This window comes from Branchiostoma belcheri, unplaced genomic scaffold, assembly GCF_001625305.1.
Source record: "Branchiostoma belcheri isolate BF01 breed outbred unplaced genomic scaffold, Haploidv18h27 scaffold69, whole genome shotgun sequence".
Taxonomy (NCBI): domain Eukaryota; kingdom Metazoa; phylum Chordata; class Leptocardii; order Amphioxiformes; family Branchiostomatidae; genus Branchiostoma; species Branchiostoma belcheri.
The window spans coordinates 593,504-621,035 of NW_017804342.1; the positions used below are offsets into that span (position 1 = coordinate 593,504).

General features: G+C 39.9%; 2 protein-coding genes across 14 annotated transcripts in view; both read right to left on the reverse strand.

Annotated features, from left to right (window-relative positions):
• Window positions 1-27,532, reverse strand: part of LOC109484187 (rootletin-like) — a 69,103-nt gene that overhangs the window by 30,117 nt on the left and 11,454 nt on the right. For 5 of the 12 annotated variants that reach the window (XM_019787415.1, XM_019787420.1, XM_019787421.1 and 2 more), the window contains exons 2-5: window positions 25,513-25,698; window positions 22,626-22,736; window positions 6,246-6,437; window positions 1,013-1,117 (exon numbers count right to left, since the gene is read on the reverse strand). In XM_019787415.1, the coding sequence (XP_019642974.1) occupies window positions 1,013-1,117; window positions 6,246-6,437; window positions 22,626-22,736; window positions 25,513-25,698 (594 nt within the window). Of the gene's footprint in view, window positions 1-1,012; window positions 1,118-2,595; window positions 2,707-6,245; window positions 6,438-6,962; window positions 7,110-7,297; window positions 7,382-7,855; window positions 7,961-8,191; window positions 8,297-8,550; window positions 8,656-9,022; window positions 9,128-14,580; window positions 14,632-15,731; window positions 15,835-22,625; window positions 22,737-25,512; window positions 25,699-27,532 lie in introns of those variants that run through there. The other 7 variants (XM_019787413.1, XM_019787412.1, XM_019787414.1 and 4 more) reach the window with 7 other exon arrangements.
• Window positions 10,132-12,566, reverse strand: LOC109484192 (spindle assembly abnormal protein 6-like). 2 transcript variants are annotated; one of them, XM_019787429.1, is made up of 6 exons: window positions 12,419-12,566; window positions 12,204-12,296; window positions 11,970-12,053; window positions 11,171-11,254; window positions 10,843-10,926; window positions 10,132-10,290 (listed from the first exon to the last, which is right to left on the reverse strand). In XM_019787429.1, the coding sequence occupies exons 1-6, from the start codon at window positions 12,482-12,484 to the stop codon at window positions 10,183-10,185; spliced, it is 519 nt and encodes a 172-aa protein (XP_019642988.1). In that variant the 5' UTR covers window positions 12,485-12,566; the 3' UTR covers window positions 10,132-10,182. The 2 variants fall into 2 exon arrangements, with proteins under 2 accessions (XP_019642988.1, XP_019642989.1); XM_019787430.1 differs by lacking the exon at window positions 10,843-10,926.

Sequence of the window (27,532 nt, forward strand, 5' to 3'; positions counted from 1 at the left end):
ATAAACGTAAAATTTGGTAGATTATGAAAATGCAAAATGGTAAAAAATAGTAAGTAACCCAGGGTTTTCCTCAAAACCTGGTAGTAGGGCACTTATAAAAATGTGGCCAATTTATTACTGAATATAGTGATCCAATAGGAATCTTTTGTGAATTACCTTTTGAGGTACATTCTGATTTTGACAAAGGATTTTTATATGCAGCAATGACAATCTCTGACAAAGGATATGCTTCATTTTTCAACAGAGTGAAGAATAAAAGCGGCGCAGTTGTGCCCAAACCACCACCAAAACCAGAGGCACTATTGGATAAGATATGCAGCTTATTTGCTACAAATTACAAAGCAGCAGCCAATCACCACTCTGCTTTCTTGCTGGTGAAGATTTTAATGATGTGTGCCTCAAAACGTTGCCAGAAGCACTGTCAAATGCCACTTTTCGTACACTGAGACACCAGCACAGCAGAGAAAGTTGTAATGCGTAACTCCGAACTTCCACAGGGCACAGAAATCAACAACTTCATCAAAGATGCATCCAACATCCAGCTTTATCACTGTAACAACTCATTGCCTGTTCCTTGAATTTTAAGCTTTAGAGAAGCCAACAAGCAAACTTTATCATCTGCTTGGCAGACAATCTTTTGTGGCAACTTAAGTTAAAGGGAAAATTTGATGAGCATACAGTACTGCTGACAGTTTCTATCAAGAAAATAATCAATTTTGCAGTCGACCATTTTCTGCAATTTGCGATCCTCTGCTCACCGAGTCACATGTCATCTGCTTAATGTGACGTCACAGAAGTGGTGGATTGCTCATTCCACGAGAAAGACTGGAGTTGTACAGTCGAAAATTTGGGTAAGTACAATTCTTTGTTTTGGAAATTTAAGTTTAAGCTTATGACATGATGACTTTTCTTGGCTACATCATCACTTTCTCTGCTGATGCTATTGCCAGTCATGTGCCAGAGGCTGCAGACAGTGCTCCCATTGGCTGGGAAAAACCCTGAGCATACTTACATCGCCTCTTGCGAGACTTACGTCGAACTTGGCAGCTTCGCTCTCCTTCTCGCGCTCGCTGATGGACGTCTCAAGTTCACCAACCTTCTTCTTGTACTGCAGGACCTGCCAACACAGGAGAGAACATGTTTAATCATCCGCGTAATGTGATAGACCCACTTAGGCCACGTTAATAATATATTTCCTTGGTTCTGTGACATTTTAAAGCAAAAATACAACAAGCTAACATCATAAAAGCAGAGAGTAGGGACCTAAGGAAAACGAAATGAATATGATTGTATTCACTCTATAAAACTGAATGCATCAAGAAGGCATAAACCTGGTCTTCAAGCTTTGTTTTAATGATATATTAAAAAAAAAACTACGGACTCGGAGAAACAAAATATCAAATTGGTGCAGCCTTAACTATCCAATGTAAATAGTGTTGGAATCCGTCATTAAGACAAGAAGGAAGTTAAGCATAGGAGTTAATGTCAAGACTATACAATTTAGCCTACAAGAAATCCACTGTTTTGGAACACACGATCCATTGTTGCAAAGGGCCTGTACTCAGGTGTAACAAATTTGGGGAATGTAACAGAAGAACTTTGTTGCTACGAGAAACAAATTTGCGAGGTTGTACAGCAACAATGTTTTACATACTTCTTGTACTGTAATGTGCCCAGATGTCAATTTCTTACTTGAGAGTTAATCATTCTTGGACAAAAGTACTTATTATAGAAAGAGTAAGCAAACACGGGTATTCATAATTGACATGGCATAATCAAAAAGAGCACCTACATGTAGGTACACACACATTAGTGCCTTGCACAATTTGGTACTTTGATACCTGATTCCTGAGTGTCAGTCAAAACAGATAACACAAAATATCCTTTTACTAACAGGTCACCACAAGTGTTTTTGCAGTGAATGAAACCCAAACTCTTGTCTTCACAATGATTTTGTGCTCAATGATTTTGTTACTGTCAGTCAATACCTTTTCAACTCACAAGACAGATGTCATTAGTGATGGATGAAAACCACCTTTAACTGTTTGAAATGATCTTGTTGAGTCCTCGATGTTTCTACTTTTAAGCCCACAGGCACACGACACAAACAGAACTAGCTACTATCCCAGGTAATCACAAAACAAACATCTCAAGAGAACACAAACCTCCAACCCCAAATCCTCTTCAGACCACTACAGTAACTGGAAATCTTCTTTCAGTAATTACCCTTTCACTAATATCCACACCTATCCTTGGCCACACATACTTGCTAGGCGGGAGGGTTGACAATAGTGCTAGGGACGCTATCTGTCACCCTGAGGTTCCAGGTGACTGGAGATTCCACAACACGCACGCTGTCCGCAGAACATACCTGTCCCCCGGACGAGCTCTACCTGCCTGTTACCTGATACCCTAAACCCATTAACTGTCAATCAAGCGCAAGCAGACTTTTCCCGGGTAGGAGAGGCGTCCTGCCCTCAGGCACGCCTATCCTCAAGTCAGAACAAGGAAATTTGAGACTTGGAGGTACAGATGGCAAGGTTCCATCTTTCTAACAGGTGGGGAGGGCGAGTGAAACTGAACACTGAACCTTACCACACACTGTTTGGGTTGCTCCTGCAACCTAGATCTTCATTCAAGCTGCCCCAAAGTGGCCCAAAATAGAAGCTAGTTGCTCGCGCTATCAAGTTTCCGCCAAACTGTCCGTAACAACAGCGAGCACGTTGCTACATCGCGGTATTATCCCCGGACGGCTGGAGTAAAAACCCGGGGTGACGGCCACCCTGCACCACTCAACCGTTTCACAAACTTTGGCTCACGGTAAATGAAAAGGTAGCGTCCCCCCTTTGGTGCCGGCCAGCCCCTCCCATTTGCATGGCAAACACTGGGCAGAACATTTACCACGGAGCCGGTGCTGAGGCAACATCACCTATTGTGTCGTCCGGCCCAATCCTAACTGTCCTTTCAAAAGGTCTCCTGTCTTTAGTGTAACGGACTGCTGGTTGCCCATTGATGGGAAAACGTGGCCGACTTTGGCTTGTAAAATTAGGTACTGTCCGGGGGGAACAATAGACTGAAAGACCACTTAACAAGCGGCCCTATACAAGTGCCGTGCTCTCGTACGTCCTTCGAAAGGACTCCCCGCCCACTACAAAACAATTTTGGCAGGTGACAGTTATCTTGTACCACCTGGTATCACAAATAACAACAGAAGCAAGTTACAAACATTTCACTGAATCCATCGGGAGGAGTCACTCACATCGCCAGTGCGGAGTTTGAGAGGGAAGACCAGGACAGTACGCTGTTCCCGGGAACATGTCGGGGGGCGGCAAGAACTTACGCTGCAGCCGTGTGAAGAGCGGGAGGGTAGAAAGCACGGCGCAGACTAGCGTATCGCATTACGCTGACCCGCAAGCTGGCGTTTTGTTAGGCCTGGGTAGGATTACTGCTAAACTGTCTGGCTCACCGTTACAAATAGGGTGAAACTCACAATGTCCCAGGAGTCTTCGTAGACTTGAACTTACTGTTTGATGTCAAACTTGACTCATGTTAACAGGTGTGTCTGCTTCAAGTCTGTTTTCGGTTGGATATAATTTGCTTATGAACAAGCTTAAGAAGAGTTAAGATAGCCTGAGTGGTCAACGATTTGAAGCACCATCTCATTAATTATTGAACACACCACAAACAACCCTATCTAACCGTCAACAAGTGTCCTGTTTGTTTAGCAAATGTAGGAAGCCAAATCAACCAGATTTTTGGCGGGCTTTCAAAATCTTGTAAAATTTATGGCATCAAGCCACTTGGGATCAATTATAGTACATGGACGATACTGTATACATCAAATCCCTTCAGTAATAATCAACCAAAGTTTGTTTAATTACAGTGACTCACAGCTTTTGGGCAACCACACAGAAGGGCAAAAACTTGGGAAAAATGTACAAAAATTAAATGGTAATTGACTCTGCCTACTATGAACTATTTTTCAAGAGTCATCCATTTTTTATAAACTTGAAGGCAGTATGATACATACAGACACTGTGAGCACCTTAAAGGAATGTATAAGGAGTCTTCAAGTTCAAGACGAAAGCACGCTGTCGACGTCAGGAGGACTGTCTACATCTGACTTGCTCCAGATCACGATGGAAAACTGCTAGACACAACAACCTGCCAAAGTGTAGAGGTGTGTCTTCCCTGTGAAGTACTCCAGTCTTCAACACTACACAAAAATACTCTCAACTCCTGTTTCTCCTTTCTGTCAAGCAAAGGAGAGTGTCCGAGTGACTCCACCACAAACTTTTATCACCTTGCTACAAACATTCTCACAATTCCAAATTTGCAGACAATACCGCTTACTACACGTAAAAAGCACATTCTTACATGGTGAAATAATAATAGAAATAAAGAAAAACATGGAAGTATACAAATGTACATCCAAAGTAGAGCTTGAAACAACACCTTACGATTGAGTACGGAAATTGAATATTCTTTCCACCCTTTCTTCATACCAAGCCCTACCTCTGACTAATATCTTAGCAACTGTTGAAATTCGTAATTCAAAAATGACACACAGCAAACATGGAATGACCTTGAACACTGGGGAGGCAGGCCTTCCAACTTGTCCTCATTCAACCCCCTTTTTTGCTGGAATCACATGTGTCCACTGAACAGTGACCTTTGACATTCTACCGACCAGGATCTTTTCAAACACGGGTCACGTGCAACCAGCTGATGCTTTGATACAAAAGGCTACTTCAGGAAAGTTTACTCGTGGTATTACTGAATCACGAGGTTACATGTATGTACAGCAGAAAACAATACCTCAAAACCAGACACAGTACTGACAGGACAGTGCAACTACCTGAAGACTCAGTATTTCTTAAGGACATTGAGTTTTTGAAAATATTTTTTGTGAAAGCTGCCGTTGCTCTGCAAATTTGCTATCAGTTGCCGAGGTAATTAATTAGATCACTTGCATGCATTTCGATCAGCTTGTGCAAGCATTCCGGGTGCCAAGGAAAACATTTCTATCTTATCTTATCAAAATATTCTGTATTGTGCCATGTTCCAGATATGAATTTGTCCATTACTTAGTTAATGATACTTCAGGGAAATGTCTGGGTCACGACAATTTGTCTGCAACGTTTCAAAACATCCTTCTTGAAAATATACAAGATGTCGAATGTTGTTCCTTTCCTTCAGCTGGCTTGAAGAATGTACAAAGAAACCACCTGTTTGCTGGAGAGCCTGTCTCCTAGCAACAGTAAATAAATTCTGGTCTCCATGGCAACTCTAGGACCACCTGAGAGGCTGTCAGTCAGCTGAGAGGTTTGAATCTGAGTACAGTTTTCTCCTCAGAACATTTAGACTAAGCTACAACAGAATTTTGCTTACATTTTGTATTACGCGTGAAACCATGGACGACGCCAGAAGAGTCACTCCTGAGGTCAATCTGTTTCCTCAAGCACTTGGAACATTGGGATGTTGTTTTGAGAAAACACAAGTTTCTGAAAAGCTGTCTCGGGTCGTGATAAAAGCCTGATTTGCATCATTTGAAGCGTGCCACAATGACCCATGTCTGATCCGACGGAGAACAAAAACAGAAACCAACAAGACGAGGGAAAACAGACGCCAAACTTGAACACATCCAAGGCTGTGCATTCATGTTCCAGCTCTATAACAACGCTTCATGGTTTTGAAGAGAAAGACTCTTTGCAGCAGTTCAGTTTGGATGGAAAACATTAGGTACAATTCTTTTTATGCTTAGTAAATGTTAAAGTTCAGTACACTGAAATGACTTTGGACATATGTGCAATAAATCTTTCATGTTGTTCTTCTCTTAGGCCATACCAATTTAATTTGTTGGTTTTTAAGTCAAATTTCAATTTTTCAAAGATTTATGAAGGCAATAAGGTTCTCCTAAAAAAAGAAACACCCCTATGCTGGGTTGAAATTCAGTGTAGGGTACTAAATCACAGCATAGAGGGTCTAAATCATACATTCAAACAGCTTGGAGAGAACACTGTTCAGACTATAAAGTATTAGATTTTCCTAAGGCCAGACCAATCTACATTTTGTAATTTGTTGGTTCTTGGTAAGAACTCTGTGACTAAGTATTAGACTTTCGTAACTTGAGAACATAAGAAGGATTAAAACACACCTTGCATTTCATATTAGCCACAAAAACATGGCAGTTATTGCCGATTTCTTGGCAGATGGGCATTATGGAAAAAAGAATTAAAACACACCTTGCTCTGCAGCTTCTGCACGAGCTGTGCCTGGCGCTGCTGCCCATCCTGGTACGCCTGCAGCTTGCGCTTGTAGTTGGCGTGCTCGTCCTCCAGCTTACGACGCAGCTCGATGTTCTGCGAGGCCAGACTCTTACTCTCCGTGGTCTCGCGTTCGCGCTCGCCGGTCTCGTGCTTCAGGAGCTGCTCCAGCTGAGAAATGGGGAGGGGGAAGAGAAAATCGTGCTGATTCTGCAAACTGATCACATCCGTTTCTTACATGATTTCTTATTGGAGAGAAATTCAGTCAAACCTGTACAAGTGACCACCTCTACATAAGGACCACCTGGTCAATGTCACCACTTCTTAGATAATTTTTCCCACTGGCACAAGCATAAAGAATCCTGTCTATAGTGACCACCTGTCCAGGCAGTGCCACATAGTTCACTGTTCCCTGAGTGGTCTTCTTGGGCAGGTTTGACTGTAGTCTCTTATGAAACTTCTTGGATTGCTGCAAAAATTGTAAAAATTGGCCTGATATGGAGAATGATATGCCAGTTATTATTCTCCATGTTTAGCCAACTCTACAGCATTTTTTGAGCAACCAAGAAGTCTGGTAGCTTAAGTCAAGAGGAGATTTGTTTTCTCCAAGAAGAAAATAACAACAAAGGAACTAAAGAAAATAAAAATTTAAAGGAACATTTTAGACATGTCCTGATTGCTGTGTTTCTAAGATACCTCGTCTATTTTTGTTTCCAGTTCCTGCTTCTCGGCTTTCAAGGCTGAAATCTCACGATTCTTGCGCTTGATATCCTGGTCGCGCCCGTGGACCTCGCGTGTTTTCTGGTCCTTTTCTCCCTTCTCCTCTGCCAGAAATTGTTTCAGCTGACAGAAGAGGAAGAGGAGAAAACTGACATCAAAAGCGTTCTGCTAACTTTTGATGACAATTGTCTTTTTTTCTTACATTTGAAACATTGCAAATCGCTGGCGATGCAGTAAAAGTAGTCTTGACAGTAACTATTTGTATTAGAGTAAAGACACACAGACACAAGACACACTGTTTATTATAATACCTCTTCAATCTGTTTTTGGAGGTTTTCATTTTTCAGATTGAGAGATTGGATCTCGCGTGTATCCCTCTTGGTGCGATGTTCCAGCTACAAGAGGAAAGACAGTTTTCTTTGTCATGTTGTTCTTCATCTGCATGGCTTGGGCATTGATTAAATGAGCTTGGGAAAATTTACAGCAAAAAGCACACAGCACACACACAGATATAGACTCCACATCACAAAGAAATATAGACTGAAATAACTGTGACTTGAGTTTTAATTTGTCACACCAACTCAGACAAAAGAGAAACAACACACTGCACTCAAACATGATTGTGATGCAGTTTAATTGTGTGCTATTCCATCTAAAAACCTCAGGGGATGGATAAATATGTTTCAAGTTATGTCAGTTACAATCAAAAGTTTTCCATTTGTAACATTTTCTGGGACATCCCCTGAAACTTTCAAACAGAATAGCCTTTTCAACCTTTATATAATTATGATGACATTTTAAGGGATTTTAGTGATGGTGGATTATCAAATTTGTTATAACTGTTATTTGTTATCGTCTGTATATTGCACCTCTTTAATCTGGTCCTCCTGCTTGCTGCTCCTAAAGTTCATGGCCTTGATTTCCCGAGACCCTTTCTCAATCTCCTGTCCACACTGGGAAAGTTGTTGTTCCAACTAAAGGGTTCGGGTGGTACACAATGACGTCGAGTTATATACTTTAAAGTTTCATGCAAGATTTTAAATGCTGTCAATACATCTTCTTTTGAGTAATGTGTTGTTCATATTTGGATTCCAAACTGTATCTCAACGTTTAACACAAAATATTCAAATGTTAGTTGCCACACAACATCAAATAAAGTTACTGTATCACTTTTAAAGGGGAAAGAAGTAAATTTTCTTGGATACCTCCTTGACTTCCTCCTCTTTGCCCTCGATATCATGCCTCATGGAGTTAATTTCTCGTACATTCCTCTGGTTTTCCTTGTTCTGTCCGTCAATGATCTTTTCCAACTAGGAAGAGATATACCGTAAGCCTCACTACACGTGACTCAGTCACATAGGACTATAAAATGCCTTTCCCATGTATTATGTAGCTTTGAATCATTCAAAGTGATGTTTGATCACATTATGTAGCAAAGTTGCAGGACAGAGCTCGAGTTGGAGGGGTTGTAATGCATTTAAATCATTGTATTTACTGGTCAGAGAATGTCTTTGCATTGATGTTGAAAAGAGACAGTCACACAGAGAAGCACACAAACATATACCTCTTGTATTTTGAGCTGTTTCTTGTCGATTGTCATTTGTGCAAAGCGCAACTCGGAAACAGTTCGTTCCCGAGCATTGTGCTCCCACTCAAGTTGGGACTCCAACTAGTAGGAAAAATAGTTGAAATTGATGCATTGTCTGAATATAAACCTTGAACTCCAAATAGCAAAAACACCATGCTATGTACATTATAACTTACAAACATTTTCAAGAGGATGCCTTTGCAACTTATTTTCATTGCTATAATCGTGAAGAAAACGTCTGACTCAGTGTTTCTTTTCAAGAAAGATTTCCGGTAACTAGCATGAATATACTAGACGTACGTACATTTTGTACATCAAGCTGGATACCAAACTGTGTACAAGTCTGGATCATAGTAGTACAGGTAGTACATAGGGTGCTGCCAGTCTCTTACATATCAGGAGGAAGAACAGATTTCTTGTATGTCCCAGACGGCACACAAATATTCACCTCATTGATTTTGTTTGAGAGTCTTTCCTTCTCCACTTCGAGTTCTTCACGTTTGGCGGCCTCCTGTGCCCGAACCTCTTCCTCCCACTTAAGCACCTGATCCAGCTTTACGAAGGGAAGGAAGGAGGGAGGGGGGTTGTGTGGGAAACCGGGAAATGTCGCACACGATCGCGGCCAGCGCGGGAACGTAGGAAGGCATTGGGAGATGGGAGGACACCGTGGAAGCGTGGGGAGTCACGGTTTTCTGCGAAATCTAGCAACCTCCACATTGGGAGACTCATCATCAGGATGAGAGTGATTTATTTTGGCGATGCCTCAGGAGCAGAGGCATTTATTTTGGCTCATGTAGCCATGACAGTTTATTGGCTTGCTGTTTTGAGTGGTTAAATTTTGTCTTTAGTATCCTAGCTGATCTAACATATTAGATGAATGGTAGTATTCTGAGTGTGTTATTTTGATTATTCTTCTAATGAGTTTATAACTTATTTCATTAGCTTAAAAATACCAAGTTGAACTCTTTTATTAAGCCATTTACATTCACTAAGTGGAAGATAGCAGTACAATAGAGGAAACAGGTGAATTCTCTACTGTAACAATAAGTGATGAATATGAATCTACAACTTTACAACTACATGTACATATTAAGTACCATCTAGCAGTATATGAACCTACATTTGCACACAGTCTATCATATCTTCTATCCTTAGACTATGGCCCCTTATCTGTTTAAATGTATACATCACATGTAATAGTACTAATACTCTAGAAGTAAACTAAAGATACATTTATGGCAACAATGTAGTCATGATAATGGGCCCTGTTCCTGTGTAAGTTACACCAAGGACATCAGTGCAAATTTTCATTTTCACAAAAAAAAAAGACATATTATACGAAGTAAACTGGAAACTTAAGCAAAACTACAGATCTGAAATGAAACCATGGAAAACAGCAGGGCAAATCTTGAAGGTCACTAAAAAAAAATTTTAGTCATGTAAAGTGCTTTTCCCAAGGGCACAATGTTGGGCCACGGTGAGTATCGAACCCGGGACCTATTATAATTGGTTTCGAGTCTAACATTTTAACCATTGCACCACCGATGCCACGAAGGTCACTAGAAGGTTAGGGAAAAGGGCCCATGACCATGCCACCTGTATGATGATTCAGTACAAGCCATCAGTCACCTCTTGTAACCTATGCTCGAGCTCCTCATACTGTTCAAGCATCTTCTTAGTGGCCTGCCGGGGGGACTCCTCCACTTTTACCTCTAGCTTTGGGGGGACAGCAAGCAACAGGTGCCTCAGTTATCACACACAATGAGAAAACTTCAAACGGTTTTATTAAATTTAACAACATCAACTCTTCCACCTAACCTAATTTACACTACTTGCCCTACTTTGAGTAAAAGACCTAGTCTATTGAGGATGAACAAGATATGTTTTATGAGTCTTTTAGGTTGATAGAAAATCTGAAAAAAATATGTCTCATCTAAATCCTCTATACTACTAATAAATATCTACAAACCAACAAAGGAAGCAAGAACATACATGTATAACATGATTGTACAAGCTAATGTGAAGGCATCGAATATCAACAGTTGTACACATAAACTGTGCATTACTTAATATCTGAAACCTCCCACTTTTGCTAGTGATACAAATGAAAATACATTACATGAAAGCTTCTTTCTCAGTGTTGATTAGATTTTGAAGTACTAAGAAAAAATTATATCAAATACTATGATGATATTGTATGCCTTCACATTACCTAATACCTAATGCACTGTTAGTTGATTGACAAAGTTGTACATGCAGTGTTAGTACCTCTTCTACAACACTCTGTAGCTGGGCTTTCTGGGATGCCAAGGACTGGCACTGTCTCTTACTGACTGCAAAATTCTCCTGAACCTAAGAGTCATCGGCATTAGTACAAATTGAGGAGAGAAAAAAAGAGAGGAATTTCTATCAATGAATACAAGAAGAGAATGCTGACAGCAATAGATGTAATCCTTACAACACATGCATGTACAGTCATGAAATTTATTTTCCTAAAATCTTACAATCTCTAGTTACTATTCAACTTGGCAGACTACTTGGTGGTACTAGCTTGCAATGAAAGTAAAAGACAATGAGTGTATAATGAAGTTAAAACCTGCTCCAATTTTTCCTCTATCTCAGAGTTGACTAACTCCATGTTGCAGCACTCTTGAGTCTTGCGCCTGAGATCATGCTCCAACTGAGACACACAAAAACAGTCACAGCAGAAAAGGACTGGCTCTTAGTGGACTAAGACGACTTGAAGAAAGATCTTTAAGGATACTTGAGTAATGTGTCTTCAGGATCAAGGATTTTACACAGAATCTAAGGTCTACAAACTTTTCACAGAATCTCTGGTACTGCAGACTTAGTACTATTTTGTTGTGGATTGCTTTTACAATGGGTTCTGAAGTTGAGACTAAGACTAAGAGAAGGTCTATAGAATGGGACATTTTTTAAGCTACAAAAAGTACACTACATTCCTGCAGATGACTTTAAAGCACTACCCTTTAAATTGAATCCTGAGGCTTTGAACCGTAGCTTTAACCAAAGCCTTTGACATAGCAGCGGCACAAGGGTGTCTTTTCCTCAGGCGTAACTTTAAAGTCCTTCAGACTAAAGCGCGTAGAAGGTTAAGCCCTGTGTCTATAGGATATTGAGACCCAGCCAAGGGAGGATAAGATGCCTTGCACATACAAACCTACAGAGTCAATGGCCTGTGCTGGGCATCTCGGCTCTAAATATAGACTGGGCCTACAATGTACCTCTACTGTGACCATGGGTCCCTAGCAACCTAAAGTATACTGAAGTTGACATACTTAGTTACTGAGAATTTCTGAATCTACAGGAACATACATTGACAAGCGGAAATGCTAAGCTACAGTATAATGCCAAAGGTCTTTGGTTGCATGTACCTCGTCTACTCTTTCCTGCAACTCTTTACTGAGTCTTGTCGATTCCTCCATCTCTTTCCCATTCTTCTCCAAGTCATGTTCCAACTAAAATAGATTCAAGACCATTTAGGCATTACGTGTTCTGTTCTTTGCTGCAATCTCAGTAGATTAAAAAAAAATCAAAAATCCTATATTATAGTTCAAATTTGAGGAATGAGAAATGATGATTTGTATCATTAAAGCCAGCAAATGTACCTCTCGTATTCTTTCTTCCAGAACACCTTGCTGAAATTTGTTAGTTTCTAACTCGTGTCTTTTGTCTTCCAAGTCTTCCTTCTGCTTTCTCAGCTATGTCAGACACAAGAGAAGGAAAAGATTGTTGAATATGGTTGATAGACAGAATAGATGAAAGGAAAAGGGGAAAGTCATCATCTGAAGGAACTGATAAATGTCTTGTAGCTTTTAATTACCTCCTCAAGTTGTTGCTGCTGCTGAGCAGTCTTAGTTGTGAGGTTCTTGCACTCTTGTTGGAACATCTTCTTATCACTGTGTTCCTTTTCTAACTACGGGTTAGATGTGAGCAGGAGTCAGTGTCTCTCTTAACCTAAAATTCACTTTTTTCATTAATCCGCATTTTCATAGTGATGCATGATTAGGCATTGTCACTGATTTACTGTAAATAGATAATAAATGTGTTGTGACTAAGCTACATGTAGTGCTTGAGCTTAGTGAAAGAAAGACAACACTGGGACTATATCAAAGACGGTATTTACTAGGCTGATCCTGGAGAAGAGTTCTGTTGTACTAGTAGCATAGTGTTCTCAGCAGTCAGAGCAGCACACTCCTGACTCTTGTCATCACAGACAAGCAAGTATTCCTTTTCCAACTGTCCACAGAGCATAAGTTCACAATTAGTGTCACTGGATTTCAATTTCATTAATATAAAACCAACCTAGTAGCTGAAGTACAACTACAACTTGTACAAGCTACATCTAAATTGTGTTGAAACTTACTATTATGCAATATCATAGACGATTTAATACTCATGCACTGAATGCCATAATGGGTTCCTTTATTACCTACAACTGCAAGGTAGACTACAGATGTTAAATGCCCACTACATTATTTTCTAAGCAAAAATTGAATTATTCTAAATATATAATTTGTGGATTTTTATGACACACAATTATGTTTCCATTACCTCAGCCAGCATCTCCTGCAACTGTTGGTTCCTCAGATCCAGGATTGTCCTGTCTAGTGACTCTTTTTCCATCCCCTTCAAAACTTCGTTCAACTTCATCGAGAGAACACAATGACCAATGTCATAGCCAACCTAATCCATTTGTTATACTGCTATAAATATCATTACCTGAGGTATTTTATTGAAGAATTAATTGCTTTTATATCAGCCAACAACATGAAGTAAGAATATATTATAATTATAACAGCTACACATTATTCTGTTTCATCTTGTTGAAGTCTTTTCCTTGAAGTTTGCATTCTTATATATTATTTATTATTAATTCTACATGACAAGTTTTCCTGAAATTGTATGATATTGTATTGATGCAACCAAGCTTTCTGAGAGCAACGTATCAACATTTAAAATCTAGAGACCAACACCATCGTCTGCCATTTAAGCACAAAAAGTAAACATCACGAGACTTTTGGCCTTCACCACATAATCCCTACATAAACAAGGCATCACAAAAAGAGAGTATAGATGGGAAAATTCAACAAGATGCATTTTTAATGAAGCTTTTACCGCTGAAATCCGTTCTCGTGCCTTCTTGTGGTAGGTACTTTCAAATTCCAAGGCTTTTTCAAGCTAGAATTTATTGTGAAATGTGGAAAGAAGATTAGAACATGGTTGTCTATAAAATATCACTACCATTACTGTCTGTGAAATGGCTTAAAATACAAGTAAGAGATGTGACTAGGTGCTAATTTTTCTAATCATCTACATTGCAATTACCATGCAGTTCTTTCCTGGTTTGAATTATACTTGAACTTTTACCAGAGTAAATTTTATGTTTGATTGTAGGATTTGTTATAATTTGTTTGTACAGAATCAAGATCGCTATCTTATAGATCGATGCTAATTATAAAGTCTCTACATACTTAAGAAAATATTTTTGTATTATGATCTAGAGCTACATGTAATCGAATCGCAGGTGCCATGCAAAATGCCCAGGCATGCATCTAAGTCTACTACATTACTGAAACATGCGGCGGCTATGCTGTTGCTATGGAAACTGTTACCGTGGAGATTTTCTCCCATGGGTTCTCCCATGTCTCCATGCCTTCCTGTTCCAACTATGGCATGCAATGCACAGTGAACAAGAGAGTTAACACACTGTTAGGTCACAGCAAAAAAGTTTTATAAAATCCAAAAGAGAAATCAACAAAACACATACTACTCTACCGATAATGTGTAACTTAAAAGGTATAAGTTTTTGTTAAATTCAGAAGACTTTTAATATGCAAGATAGCATCAATAAAATACTAGTGTCAAAGAAAAAGCATACCATAGAAAACAGCAATTTGGGGCATTTACAGTGAATTTAATGTTCAGGGAAGACTTAGTATAGAAAATGAATGCCAGAAACAACATCTAAGGAAGAACTTATACCTCCTCATTTGAGAGTGGTGCACCTCCTTTCACTTGAAACAATCTCTCAAGCTAAAAGTGTTGAAAATCAAAAGAAATATTAAGTTATAATTATTGCTCCCCTCACACTGATGTCTTGGTAAATGGATAAAAATAATAAGAAACTTAAAATGAAACCTTCAAACAAATCTTCCTCATGTATGTCCATGTACATGTAATCCTTCCCCCTGCCGCCTAACCCCATAACCAAGAGACAATTGCTACTAGCCAAACAGCTACTTCAGCATGCTAAATATTATAGATTAAGAACTTTCAGGTTTTCTGATATTTATTTCCTCTTTTATCTCTTGCATATTGAGGAAGTTCTGTCATATCATCATATTCTAACAACCTGCCAAATTTCTGTATATTATATGGAGCTGGTATTTCAGCAAAGGACAGAAAATATACTACCACAGTTAAAAGGGAAGCCAACAAATACACAGCTAACCTTTTTGTCTGACCTAAGAAATTTCTTCTTTGCACTTTTAACTGAAGTACAGCCCATGAAATAGCTGTAGCTTTAGCACAGTCCTTTTAAAGGCAAAGGGCTCTTAAAATCTGATGCCCCGGCGTGGGATATCGATCGTTTTACCAACACAAAACATTTGGGCAGCTTGCCGTGTTTGGAGAGGGATTGTGCTAAGAAGCTAAGCTACGCTTTCACTGTCCGAGAACTGACCTGGTGTGAGCTACACTCCTGCGTGACCCTAGCTTACTAAGTCAAAGTCATTGTCCTTTTACAACCTGAAGGCCACCTATCACTACAAAAGGTGAGCCTAGCATCACCAAGCTTCATAACAAATTACTGTATCACGTTTCCTGCTCTAAAATAGGGCCTTACCAACTTGTAAACAAAAAGTTGTATAGATGCCTATTGCTAAGGTATAACTGAAGTTCCTGCTTTGCAAATCTCAGGATTAATACTTCTATGTACAGACTTTGGAACCTCGAAAATTTAGGTGGGTAGATGCAGTAAATGTTGTCAGAAATGTTTCCAAGCATTCGACCTCTGGTACCTACGAGTTCCTGTACTCTGGCTTACAATCTTTCATCTCACATGTGACACTAAGTACAATACATTCTGACAGGATAGCGGCACAGGAGTGTTCCTGAGTGTGTGTGCTACTTGCCCGCTGCACTCGCTTCCTCACAAACCCTGATGCTGACAGTTCCTCGCTCATTTTGGCAGCTCTGCGTTGTCGGCACTAGCTGTCCACCGAGCACTCTGAATCAAACCAGAGGGTTGTACCCGCGTTAATTATGCCACTACCCCTTACGCGTCTCTGTTACCATTGAAAAGTAAACGGCGAAACAATGCTAGGAAACATAACACTACATTCTCAGCGCGTCGGGTCACCTAAGACAGGTGTATTCATTATGCAAATACCGGGCTGGCCCGGGACAACCCATAGCGTCCCTCCTCCATGGGGGGTCCTCTCAAAGCCATTCACACCAGCAAAACCTAACCCCTGTGCCTACTTAATATTCATGACTAAAGCCATCTGATTGGACGGGCGAGTTAAAGGTAGGGGACATGCAAACAAAACCGTCCCAACAGGATTACATGTTGCAATTCAGGTGTCAATTCTGTAAATCCAAAAAGCACATACAGCTTTGTGAAGGTTTGGGGCGGCTATAGCTGAGAAACTTGCAGCAGTCACGTTGCTGAGTCAAGTCTGTGGGTGTGCAAATACAGACTTCAAACAACCTGTCGTAGAAACAGCCGGGACGTCTAAGCAACAATCAGGTCAAGTACACCGGCTGAGAAAGTATAGAAATCATGTGTAAACATCTAGAAAAACCTGAACAAAAAACTTGTCCACGTGAACAAGAGATTTAAACCCGGTCGATGAACTTGGGACTGTTCTATTTTTAGTCAAATCTCCAGAGTACAAGATCCTGTATGTTAAACATATTTACATTTATCTAACCTTTCAAATGCAAACAAAGGTTGCACTATCAACGTAACTAGTGCGTGTCAAAAAGGTGAAATGAACACTGGATGCTCCAATGCATGTGCTACTTTTCAGTACAGCACACTCCAACAAAAGTATGCAAAAATTCAAATGAAAAATTTACCAGGCTTTGAATACTTTTCAAGATGGTTTTACAAGCATCCCTTTGGTATTTATACCAATAAAATCATTGACTGTGTGCCAGGTACAGGATTTACAACTTTTGTGGTAACCACCTGTTAATCGATTAATTATTCATGAGATGATTACTTATTGATGAGGTATCAAACTTGGATAAACCAACCCTGGCAAAATTCCATCAGCCTCCAATTTGGAAAATTAAACCTGCATATGCTTGAAAATCAAATAAGTTCTTTAAAAAAACAAAGGTTTAAAGCCTGTTGGTCCACTAAAGGAGTACAGTTTGCCTCTACCGGGCTTCAGAGAGTAGCAAAGTTTAGTGGAACAACTCCCCTGCCATGTTATCTGTCTATCTGGCCAATTTTTACTCTTTCCAGCCGCTTCTGAAGCCTGGCAGAAGTTAGATATCTTTGTGCATTTGACAGCAACGTTACCAATACCCAATATGACAGCACTATAAAGGGATATGATGTGTGCCATTCATGATAGAGGAACTGCTCATTACCCAGTAAATTATTAACAAGGGTATTTTCCCTGGCTTACTGCTGTGGTAATTCAATGAGCAGTCAGGGCAAGATCACTACTGTTCATTATAGCTTGCCCACTTTCCATTATAAATTTACAAAATCAAGTACAAAGTGGAAAAAGGCTAACAAAATATTTCACAGTACTGAATGAGATAAAATATTTAGTTTCTCTAAATCTAACGCATTACTATGTTATAAATGAACATTGACAATGACAGCTAACTTCATGAAGGGTTAAACTAGCATATTGTACTGCAAACTATCCTTGCTATTCTATGGTGCATCATTGTTGCTTAGTAACCAATCCCTGTCGCCTGGCAACTGATGCTTGTTGCTAGGTGACAAAGCAGCATGGCACAAGAGGCATGTAAAGTACTGTGAAAATCGTGAGAAGTACAGGTGAACAGGGGTATAGTCTTACAGTGGGAACATCAAGCTTTTGTGTGGAAGATTTCCTTTATGTTACTAGTATGAAGAATGAGAAAAAAAATTAATTTCTTGTATATAGGGACCAAAAAACTGAACGAGAATAAGACACAATCATCTAGAACTAGGTGACATCTGTTTCATCTGTTTCAATTTTCTATTGTACATGTAATCTCATAGAGTCAGCCCTGGAGCAATTTTCTATTCAATCTAATTGTTTACTGAGTGAGAGGTGGTATTCTGGCCCTTTTTGAGTGACATACGGTAGCCCCCTTCAGCTATGTTCCTATTCAGAGAAAAGCTTGCAGTGACAGTTCATAATGATGTAATTGGATAAAGTCCCCAGACTTCTAGTAACTATACAAACTGTTGAATACTTTTTTGTGTAATATTTTTATCAACTACGGTAACCATCACAGTAGCATACATGAGGGCCTGCAAGCCCTTTTTCGTAAGGCGTAATCAGGCCGTTTTAGACTTCGTAATTCGTAGGCAGCCTCCGCAAAAATCAACGTAATTCGTAATTGGATATTCGCCGCAAATCGCAAAGTCGTAATCAGCTCTGAGACTTTAACGTAATTCGTAATCGTCGGCGAAAATTTTGCGTAATTCGTAATCACTACCCCCCTTGCAGGCCCTCATACATGTCTTCCACTGTTATTATTTACCCCCAGATTTTTGGAACAATGCGTGACCCTCAATTATCACTCACACTCACTCAACTATCCAGGATTTGATTATTCTGCTGCTGGTGTCCGTGTCTCGAATATGGCCAAGGGCTGTATAATGACAACTCCTCTTATGTCTTTTGAAAACTGTGTTGTGTACTTGTGTTCCACTTCCAATGCAACATCCTGGAATTTAGGATACTCTATACGGTAATATGAAACCCATCATTTCATACAACACAGCTGAAAATTACATCAGACCGGACGTGCAAATCTTAAAAAGTTAAAGGCATGCACCTGCGAAACTGAAGTAAAAAGTACACACAGAAAAAAAAATACAGAAAGGACTTTGCATTCAAGTTTGAAATGATATAAGATTGAAAAGCAAGACAGAAAGATGGAGAAAAAATCTCGGTATATTTTCCCAAAACAAACATTCCATCTCCTCAATCTTTCCAAATATAGACATGCTGGCTTTCTTTTGACTGTTTGGGGATGCTCTACCTTGTATTTACAGCCAACACAAACTGATACCACACTTTGGCAGCCATTCAGGCACCCTAGGACATCAGTATGACCCACATTTAGTGAAGTACACACTGTCAAGAACATATGTTTCAGAAGGAAAAACTTACAAGCCATTAGCTAGAACCACTATAACCTCCTTGCTAGAACTGATGTTGTCATTTTGGTTTAGCGATAAGAGAGTGGATAAGTGATGACAGGACCATGTCAAAACAGACACTACACACACCGACATGCTCTGATAACTCTGAGCTGAAGAGCTAAGGAACAGGTACCATAACAAGTGTACTTTGACTATACTTACGAAGTATACAGTTTCTTTTCTAGGTTTGGTTGTTGACATTTGATTCAGTTAACTCAAAGAGACTTTTTAAAGGGCTTTCTTAATAGTATTTCTAATGTTTAAGTAGCTCTACAAAAGACTATGAATAAGGATAAGTAAAGGTTCATGTGAACTGTGTTTCTATACTGTTTTCTTTACTTGTTTGAGCTCTGAGAGATTCGTGTATATCTGTAAAATTGTAATTGAAAAAGACCCCCCCCCCATTAATCACCCATGGTCCTTGTCTTGTTCTGTGTACAGGAGACTGGGGCTGTTCTGCAGTTGCCATGGTGATGATAACACCAGCTGCAGCACCACGGCCATTCCAGCTCACATTTGTGGATCAAGGCAACCAACGATACTCTCAGTCTCACAGCTTCAGTAGCAAATCCAGCAGCTGTGCACATCACTTTTCCCACCCTTGGCTTTGTCTCCAAAATATGTATGACATCATCATCCTCTATGCCCCTGCTTCAGTGCTCTTGAATAAATTACTACCCCCAGTCATGGAAATGGTACGCACTTGCTTATTACAGAGTCTTTGACATCAAAGAGGCCAATTACATTGTCTTCAAACAGTACTTACATGTACATGTAGGATACATACATATAGGGTATCTTCTAATCTAAATTAAGCTTACTTGAGAGGTGTTCCCTCTCTTGGAGGGAAACATTAGAATTTAGAGGATTTTTTTCTCTGCCTCGTTAAATGTCCTCACCAGCATATTACAACTAAAAAACCAGAAGTCTTTCCATTCAAATGAGTGAAATTATAAGGTTTATCAAGCAGATGTATACTGTGTGAAAGAAACATGCACTCATTATTACCAGTGCTTTTCCAGTCGCAACCTGCTTTAACACAAAGCACGGGAGCGTGACAATACCCATTCTGTCAGAGCAGACCCTTTTCTAGGCATACACATATAACATCATCATTTTCCCAACAAACACACAGTGATACATTACCTTAATGTCTTCCATCTCTGCCAGAAGGTCGGCCGTTGCCGTCGAGTCGACCTCTAGGTCGGCATCTTCTATCTCCGTCTCAATGTCAGACATTGTCTCGACGGTGACATCGCGTAAGGCCTCCATGTCAACTACTAGTCTTGTGCGACCGCGCAGTTAATTACTAGGATTCCACATCCTTGGCCCCTACTATGACTGTATTAGCTGCTGTATAATTAAACAAAAAGCTAGCAGGCTGCATCACAGGGTGGCTCGTTGCTCCTATTGAGTACTTGGGTGTGAAAAACGCTCAGGGGACACCGCGATCCTTTGTGCTGCGGTAATTAACACAAAATTGACTATGGATTTTGAAATAAATGGTCCCGGCAATAATGGATAAGTACTCGCTCACTGGAAATCCTCATGGAACATTTCCAGACTCCCGGCAGCATCTGTCATTCTTAGTTTAAAATTTCAACGTAAAATATATTTGCTGTTGCATTATAAATGTGATCGTAAATAGTATGGTTTTGCCGGAGTTTGCAATATGGCTATTCTGATCGAAAGCTGAACTGTAGATACAGCACATATAAGTCGTGATTACGACTAGCATTAGCTGTGCAGTCAGCTGAGACGTGTACAGGCTGTTAAAGGCCGGTATCAGACACCATTGTTTTAATTAACACTACCGAATAATGAATCACCACGGGATGTAATGTTAATGTATACTACGTACTACATACTACTTACTTTGGTAGCAAAGAACTACCAATTACAATACGATTTCTAGAAATGCTTTAGACAGAACAATTCTTTTCACTCTTTTAGCTGGTACCGATTCTTTTTGTGTGCCAAGCCTAACGAAGGCTGTTGAGAAATCTTTAATAGGTCAGTTTAATATATAAAGATTTCAATTGATTCTAAGTGATTTTGGAATATCATAAGATGCTTGAAAACTGTAACCATTACCATTTATTTTTCACATCTTTCACATCTGACATTTTAAAAGGTTGCATGTTCATTTGACATTTGTACTGCTTTAACCAAATTCGTTACCAAACATTTCAAACAGTCCAAACTTCCAGGTTGGCAATATCACTTTTCAGTTAATGGCACACATTACAGAGGAGCAGCTGGTATAATGTGGCAATGATTAGGTGTATCTAAGGCCTGTATTGACATTACAATAAGGGCAAAGTCCTGGGGGACTAGAGGTGTTCAAACAACCCTACTCCTAATCTGGGGCAACAGCGGATTTTTTTCTCCTTCCTAGGACTCATGCTGCAAAGTACTTGAGATTAACACGACTCGTTTAGATTTTCACTCTGAGGAAATCACTTCAAGCATTGAGAATTGATTGCATAATCAATAATTGATAAATCATACAGATTTGATGTAATTAAGACGTGCCAAGCTTACAGTATGCTACTGTTTCATGTCAAACTTTATATCATAATATATATTATGTAGCTTTGCAGTCTTCTGGTCATTTATTATTGATGACGTTGTATGTTATCCTCTTACTGCAGGCTACGGCATTAATAAAGTGTCTTGAAACTGAGGTGACCTCTGACCAATTGAAAAGTACCTCTCATCAGAGACTGTTTACATCTCTAGTGTATTATTGATCATCTGTTGGCACGGAGTAGCAAACAACTTTGCTGCCGCGAAAATTCTCATTTAGATCAGCTCGATCCTGTTTGGAGAGAATTATCTTCTTCGTTGTCAGTCATGACAAGTGATGTACACCGTCGTTAAGGATGTGATGGACCTTTATAGCGCATCGTTGAAAAATCGCAGCGCAAGACGCAAAAGCACGCACGTCCAGGGTAGCCGCACAAGCGTCCATGTTATGCATTATGGACGATCGTGAGATTTCAGCCATTTCTATGCATGAATGAACAGGTTACTGTGATGTAACTGTGTTCTGCAGGATAGAACTTTAACATATATCTTGAAGGCTTTACAATTTTTCAATCATGGTAAACTCTCCAGTATCCAAGGGGACTCTACATCTTTTCGAGGTCTGTTTTGAAAACACCCTGACTTTTGATACAGAAGAAGTTTTTAGAAATGTTTTCTGAGGCTAGGCAGGAATAGTGACCTTCGTAACAACAGTGTTACATGAATGGATATAAATTAAATGCTAAAACTGTCCTTCAGGCTCATTTTAACTCGAGTTGAATACACAGTGCAGCATTTCAACATAGTTATCCATTTAATGATAATGTAATCAATAAAATTCCAATTTTCATTGTTATGTATGTCACTTGGGAATGTCTGTCAGTTTTGATTGCGAGTCCCCTAGGATGTATGAATATCATCTCCAAGCAGATCTTTTCGTGGCCACAAAGACAGTATCAAATTGTCCAGGCAGTATCCAATTGGACCAGTGGACATATAACAATGAAAAATTGATACAGCCTGGCCAATTTGATACTGCCTTTGCAGTGACAGAAAGATCTGCTTGTAGATTAGTGTGGTACTGAGTTAGGTACAAGAGAACTTTGCTTACCCGTTCGCTGACAGCGTTGTACTTGATGGTGACTTCATCGCGTTCAGCACGGCTCTGGGCGAGCAAATCCTCCACACGGCCCAGCTCATTCTGGAGCATGCGATTCTCCTCCTAGAGACAACACAACATACTCAGGTCATTTTACAGTTTTTTTCTGCTTAGGCCATACCATTTAATCAGTCGGTTCTCGGATTTGCCTACTTCTGAATCATTTTTTTCTCATTTTGCCACAAAAAGTACAGGGCATGTATTTAGGTGCAATTTCAAAATGCTCATATTCTGGGCCCAACAGTTCTTTTCTCTCAAGATGTGACCCGACGGCCACTCGAAGGTTACAGATTCGATGCTCCCGAAGTCAGAAATTTCATGATTAAGACAAGCTACACTCAGTCTTAGACTGAGGACTAACTCATGATCCACTAGGAGAAGCAGAGCTTACGAAAGCTGCTTGGGAAATTCCCTACCCAATTTCAGTTATTCAACTTTGGTTTCAAAAAACTTCATGTCAGAGATCATTAGAGATTGGTCACGTTTTGTTTCTGGCATTACCGTTGTGGACTTGTGGTACAACTCATACTTCTCGTTTTCCCATCCGTTCAGCAATGTCGGCACAACACTACGCACAGCCGGTACGATACGTTATCAGTCACATTTCAAACACATCATTGCAAGCTGTACATATGACGACAGATGTTTCTGACAGGGGTATCGAAGAAGAACAATGAAATTCAACACTTTCAAAGTTCCAATTTTAAGGTCGATAATGGCAACAGCAATTATATCAGTGTAAAATGCACCATTGCAAACTCTGATATATTATGCATATCTAATGTTCTCCTTATTTCATCATAGCCCTACAGCACACAAATTTTGATACATGTAGCATGACAGCATGACATTCAAAATACATCAGAGTTACACATGCATCACCTACAACTTTAACATCAATCAAATAGTTTCCAAAAACAGATACCGTTTGGATCCTTGGTAGTTTACCAGCCACCAAAACCCGCTGGATGTCTCGACACCCCTTACACTTGCACGGCACGAACTTCCCTCTCACATCTAACTTCAACTTCAGTTCTGTTTTGTACGACATCATTTTTTTTCAGCAGTCTTAACGCCTGACTCAAGCTGTTATCTTTCTGTCAGAGGCTTCAGAAGGATGTCGCTGCGATCAATATTTGTGCTGACAATGGGTTTAAAGCCCATACTTTAAAACCTGCATTGCTTAACCAATCTTGTTCACACCACCTGCCATATGATTATTGATTTCGCACCGATCTTTAATGGAGGTTGACTGAGTGCTGCTATATGAGAAAAGTCCCCCCGAGCCTTCTAGAAAAAATTGGTTGCCCAAACTTTGGCCGTAACTCAATACGAGACGCGGCCGACAACTTGACGGCTTTGTCATGATTTTATCATGATTATTTGTAATGGTCAGCTTAACTGGCTGCCCCCTATTACCCTCTCCTGCCATTAAAGTCATCTGGTGGCTGTGATGTATAGAGTTTGGCGTGCTACGGAGGAAGAAATGCTGACAACGATCTATAGGTCAACTTCGGATCACCTAAGACTACGAGTCTACATTACACACACTTCTGAAACCCACGTTTTAGTTAGCTGACTTAAGCCAACCAGTCAGCCATTTCCCCATCTCCACCCCCACATTTCTCTACCTGCCAGAATGTAGTACAAGTACACAGCGTTTCGTGGGGGCAGAAAGGAATTTCGGGGCTTGAAATACTGGGTGCGTACGCACCTTAGTACAGGTAAAATTAGAGCTGTGCAGGTATTTCTGATGTCTACCTGCACTTAACCTGCACCGGTCTAAGTATACGCAGGTATACATGTATGTGGATTTTTATTTGCTGCATTGACTACCAACACCTAAATGTATGAAATATGTAAGAGATAATGGCAATGTTTTCTGAACAATTTTTGGTATGACTTATACTTCTTGCAGTTAAAAACTTTGTCTGGTGCTAGTAATTTTTAATGTTACCAGCACATACGCAGTAAAAACATTTCGAGCCCTGACCATTTACACCCCAAACATGTCAGTTATTGCACTGTAGACTGTTTGCATTATTATCCAACAATGTTTTATCGATAAGTATACAAGTCACACCCTACCCCTGACAATAAACATCTACCATGTTGAATTAACACTGTCGGGATGATGATTCATGTTTTGCCAATGAGGTCATAATGGGACTGAGTCCAAACTTCGAAAGATCTGCTTGTCTTACAATTTTCAGCTCAGTAAGAACAACTGTTACATACAGTGTGCTTCAGGTACAACTGATCTAATAATCTGAAAGGTTGTTGCACAGAGAGATTGGTAAAACAATACTGTTACAACACAAAATACACTGTGTGCCTTTATATCATTAGGCACTACCAATCAAATATTTATAGGTCTGAGGGCCTGTGAGAGCTACAATTTGAGTTCTTAAGACCCAAGAATACTCTGCACTATTTAGCGAGACTATTTAGTTATTCCTGCTTTCTGTTACAGAGTACACTATCCTGTAACTTCAACAGCAATTGATGATACATACAAACGCATACATGTCATATGTAGGAAATAGGGTTTTTCTTTCACACAACCAGTAAAGTCTCCCCTTACTTATGTTACGGTAAGGTGTAACATAAGGTGTCTGATAGACACCGAAACGTAAGCAAGGTGAGACTTTACTGGTTGTGTAAAAGAAAATCCCCATATCCCTATACTTTACCAACCTGTTGAAACTATTTTCGGAAACATAAGAAACGTTACATGTCATATTTTCAAACAAAACAAACTATAACACATACGGGAAAAGGGGGGAGGTGGAAGGGAGGGAAAACAATGATTTCTCGTCTTTTAAGTTAGAATACAAACCTGCACGGCTGCTACTTGCGGCTGCATGCCTTCGCTTCCGTCAGGACTGGACACGTCTTCTTCGGACAGGTTCTTAGTGATGATCTCTCGGATTCGAGCGGGGACCCTTGTGCTCCCGGGACTGTCTCCCCTGCGTATGGTGTATGGCTCCTCCTCCCCCTTCCCTAGGACTGAGTCCTCAAGTTTCTAAAGTAACAACGGAACACATACTTAGCTTCTTGGACCCGCCTGCGTCGTCCGCTGGAGCCATTTTGGAAGTGTTTTTTTTTTTCAAAAATCATAACGTGTTGTTAAAAAAGTGATGATGAAAATAAAGAATGTCAATGAAAATAATAACATGATGCACTAATGATGTACAAATGAAAAGACATATGAAATGTGACAATTGTTAGTACAAAAGTGTGTTACAAATACGTGTAAAAGAAAATAAATGAAGGGATAAGAAAAATGGACATATCATGGCCCTGTAAACAGTTAAAAGGAAGTTTTTTAAGGGAATTCTTCATGTTCAAAGCTATGATTTGAGTATTATTGTACCTTGAGGTTTTTCTGGTTTGGGAATTGTAATTTATGTGTAAAGTTATTTTACAACCTATTGAGATTTTAGTACAAATGACCCAAGCACGGCCCCACCCTTTACAGGTATGCACTTCTCTTTCCTAGAGCATTGCAGAAAACAGCACCAAACAGGTGTGCAAACATATTCTGCATCTAAAACAGTTTCTGTTGCAAACAATTGCAGAAATGTAGCATCTAGGAGGGCAGCAAATGTTCGATTATGCTAATTTTTCGAAGGAAGCACAAAGTGTTTCCATAATTGTAAAGGTCTTCTTTTTCCCGAAGTAGGAAATTCTAACGGCTAAGTGACAGGAAAACGACAAAAACAAAACGACTGTTTAAAAGCCATACAAAAAGGGGCGGTCCAATCGAGAGCGGTCGACCTGGCTTCAAGCCAGAACGCCACGTGAAAAAACACCACCCAGCTCAAAATGAATAGGCGTTTACCTGTAGTCTGTCTTACATCTAGACTAATTATCCTTGCCTTCAAAAAGCCGAAAGAGGAAAATTACGTGTGGAAAAACGTCTCTTGGGTTTTCCGTTGAGATGGACAATAATGTGGAAACAAAGCCTTACTGATAAGAGTTGTTGCGTCGCCGGCTTTCAAACATTCACCAAACTGTCGACGCCTAGCAAACAATACCGCCAAAGACTACACAAAAAGTCGCTAATTAACACGAGAATTTAAACCAAAACAAGGCAACAAAACGTTCACCGTTGGAGTACAGGACGCAAAAACGTTCCTCGACTAAAAAAAAACGATATGACCCCAGCATCCGTATTGGTAAAGTATACGTCTGGGTCGACTTATTCCTTTGTCTTGAGCGGCTGTCAAGGAAAAAGGGTTCTTGAACTGGGTCGGTCCGGCTTGTAAAACAAGTCCACGGCTAACAAACGCTGTTGAAAAATATTCTGTGGGAGAAGAATCGCCGACAATGGCAACAAACACTACGGAACAAAAGCGAGAACCTCTCAAATTGCTCAGAATGTGACGTGAGCGGTACAAACTTTCGGCCACTGAAAATTTACAAAAGTGGGCGGTTTGGGAAAAAAATTAAGAATGGAACACGATCTTTGTTTGCCTCAAGTCTTAATTACCCGTCTTTAAAATCTCACACCTAAGCGGGCATGCGATATTTTAAAGGGCCGACTAATCCAAGAAACAAAGCTTGCGACGGTGGAAAATATTGCAGCAGTGTAAATATTAGCCACGCTTTCCGAGCCCGCTTTCTGAAAGTCACAACAACCTCCGACCGACATTCGCAACTATGTGTCGATTTGGTGGGCGGGACCTTTGATCACATTTTAATACATTTCGCCGACACCTAATACTTATTTCCAGAAGATCGAATTTCAGGAAATTCTGTTGATCATACGTATTGTTGATTTGAAATAGTAATACACATTTCAATCGGGGCTTTTCCTTCCTGTTGACCTTTCCAGTAATCTTCTTAAATGCCGT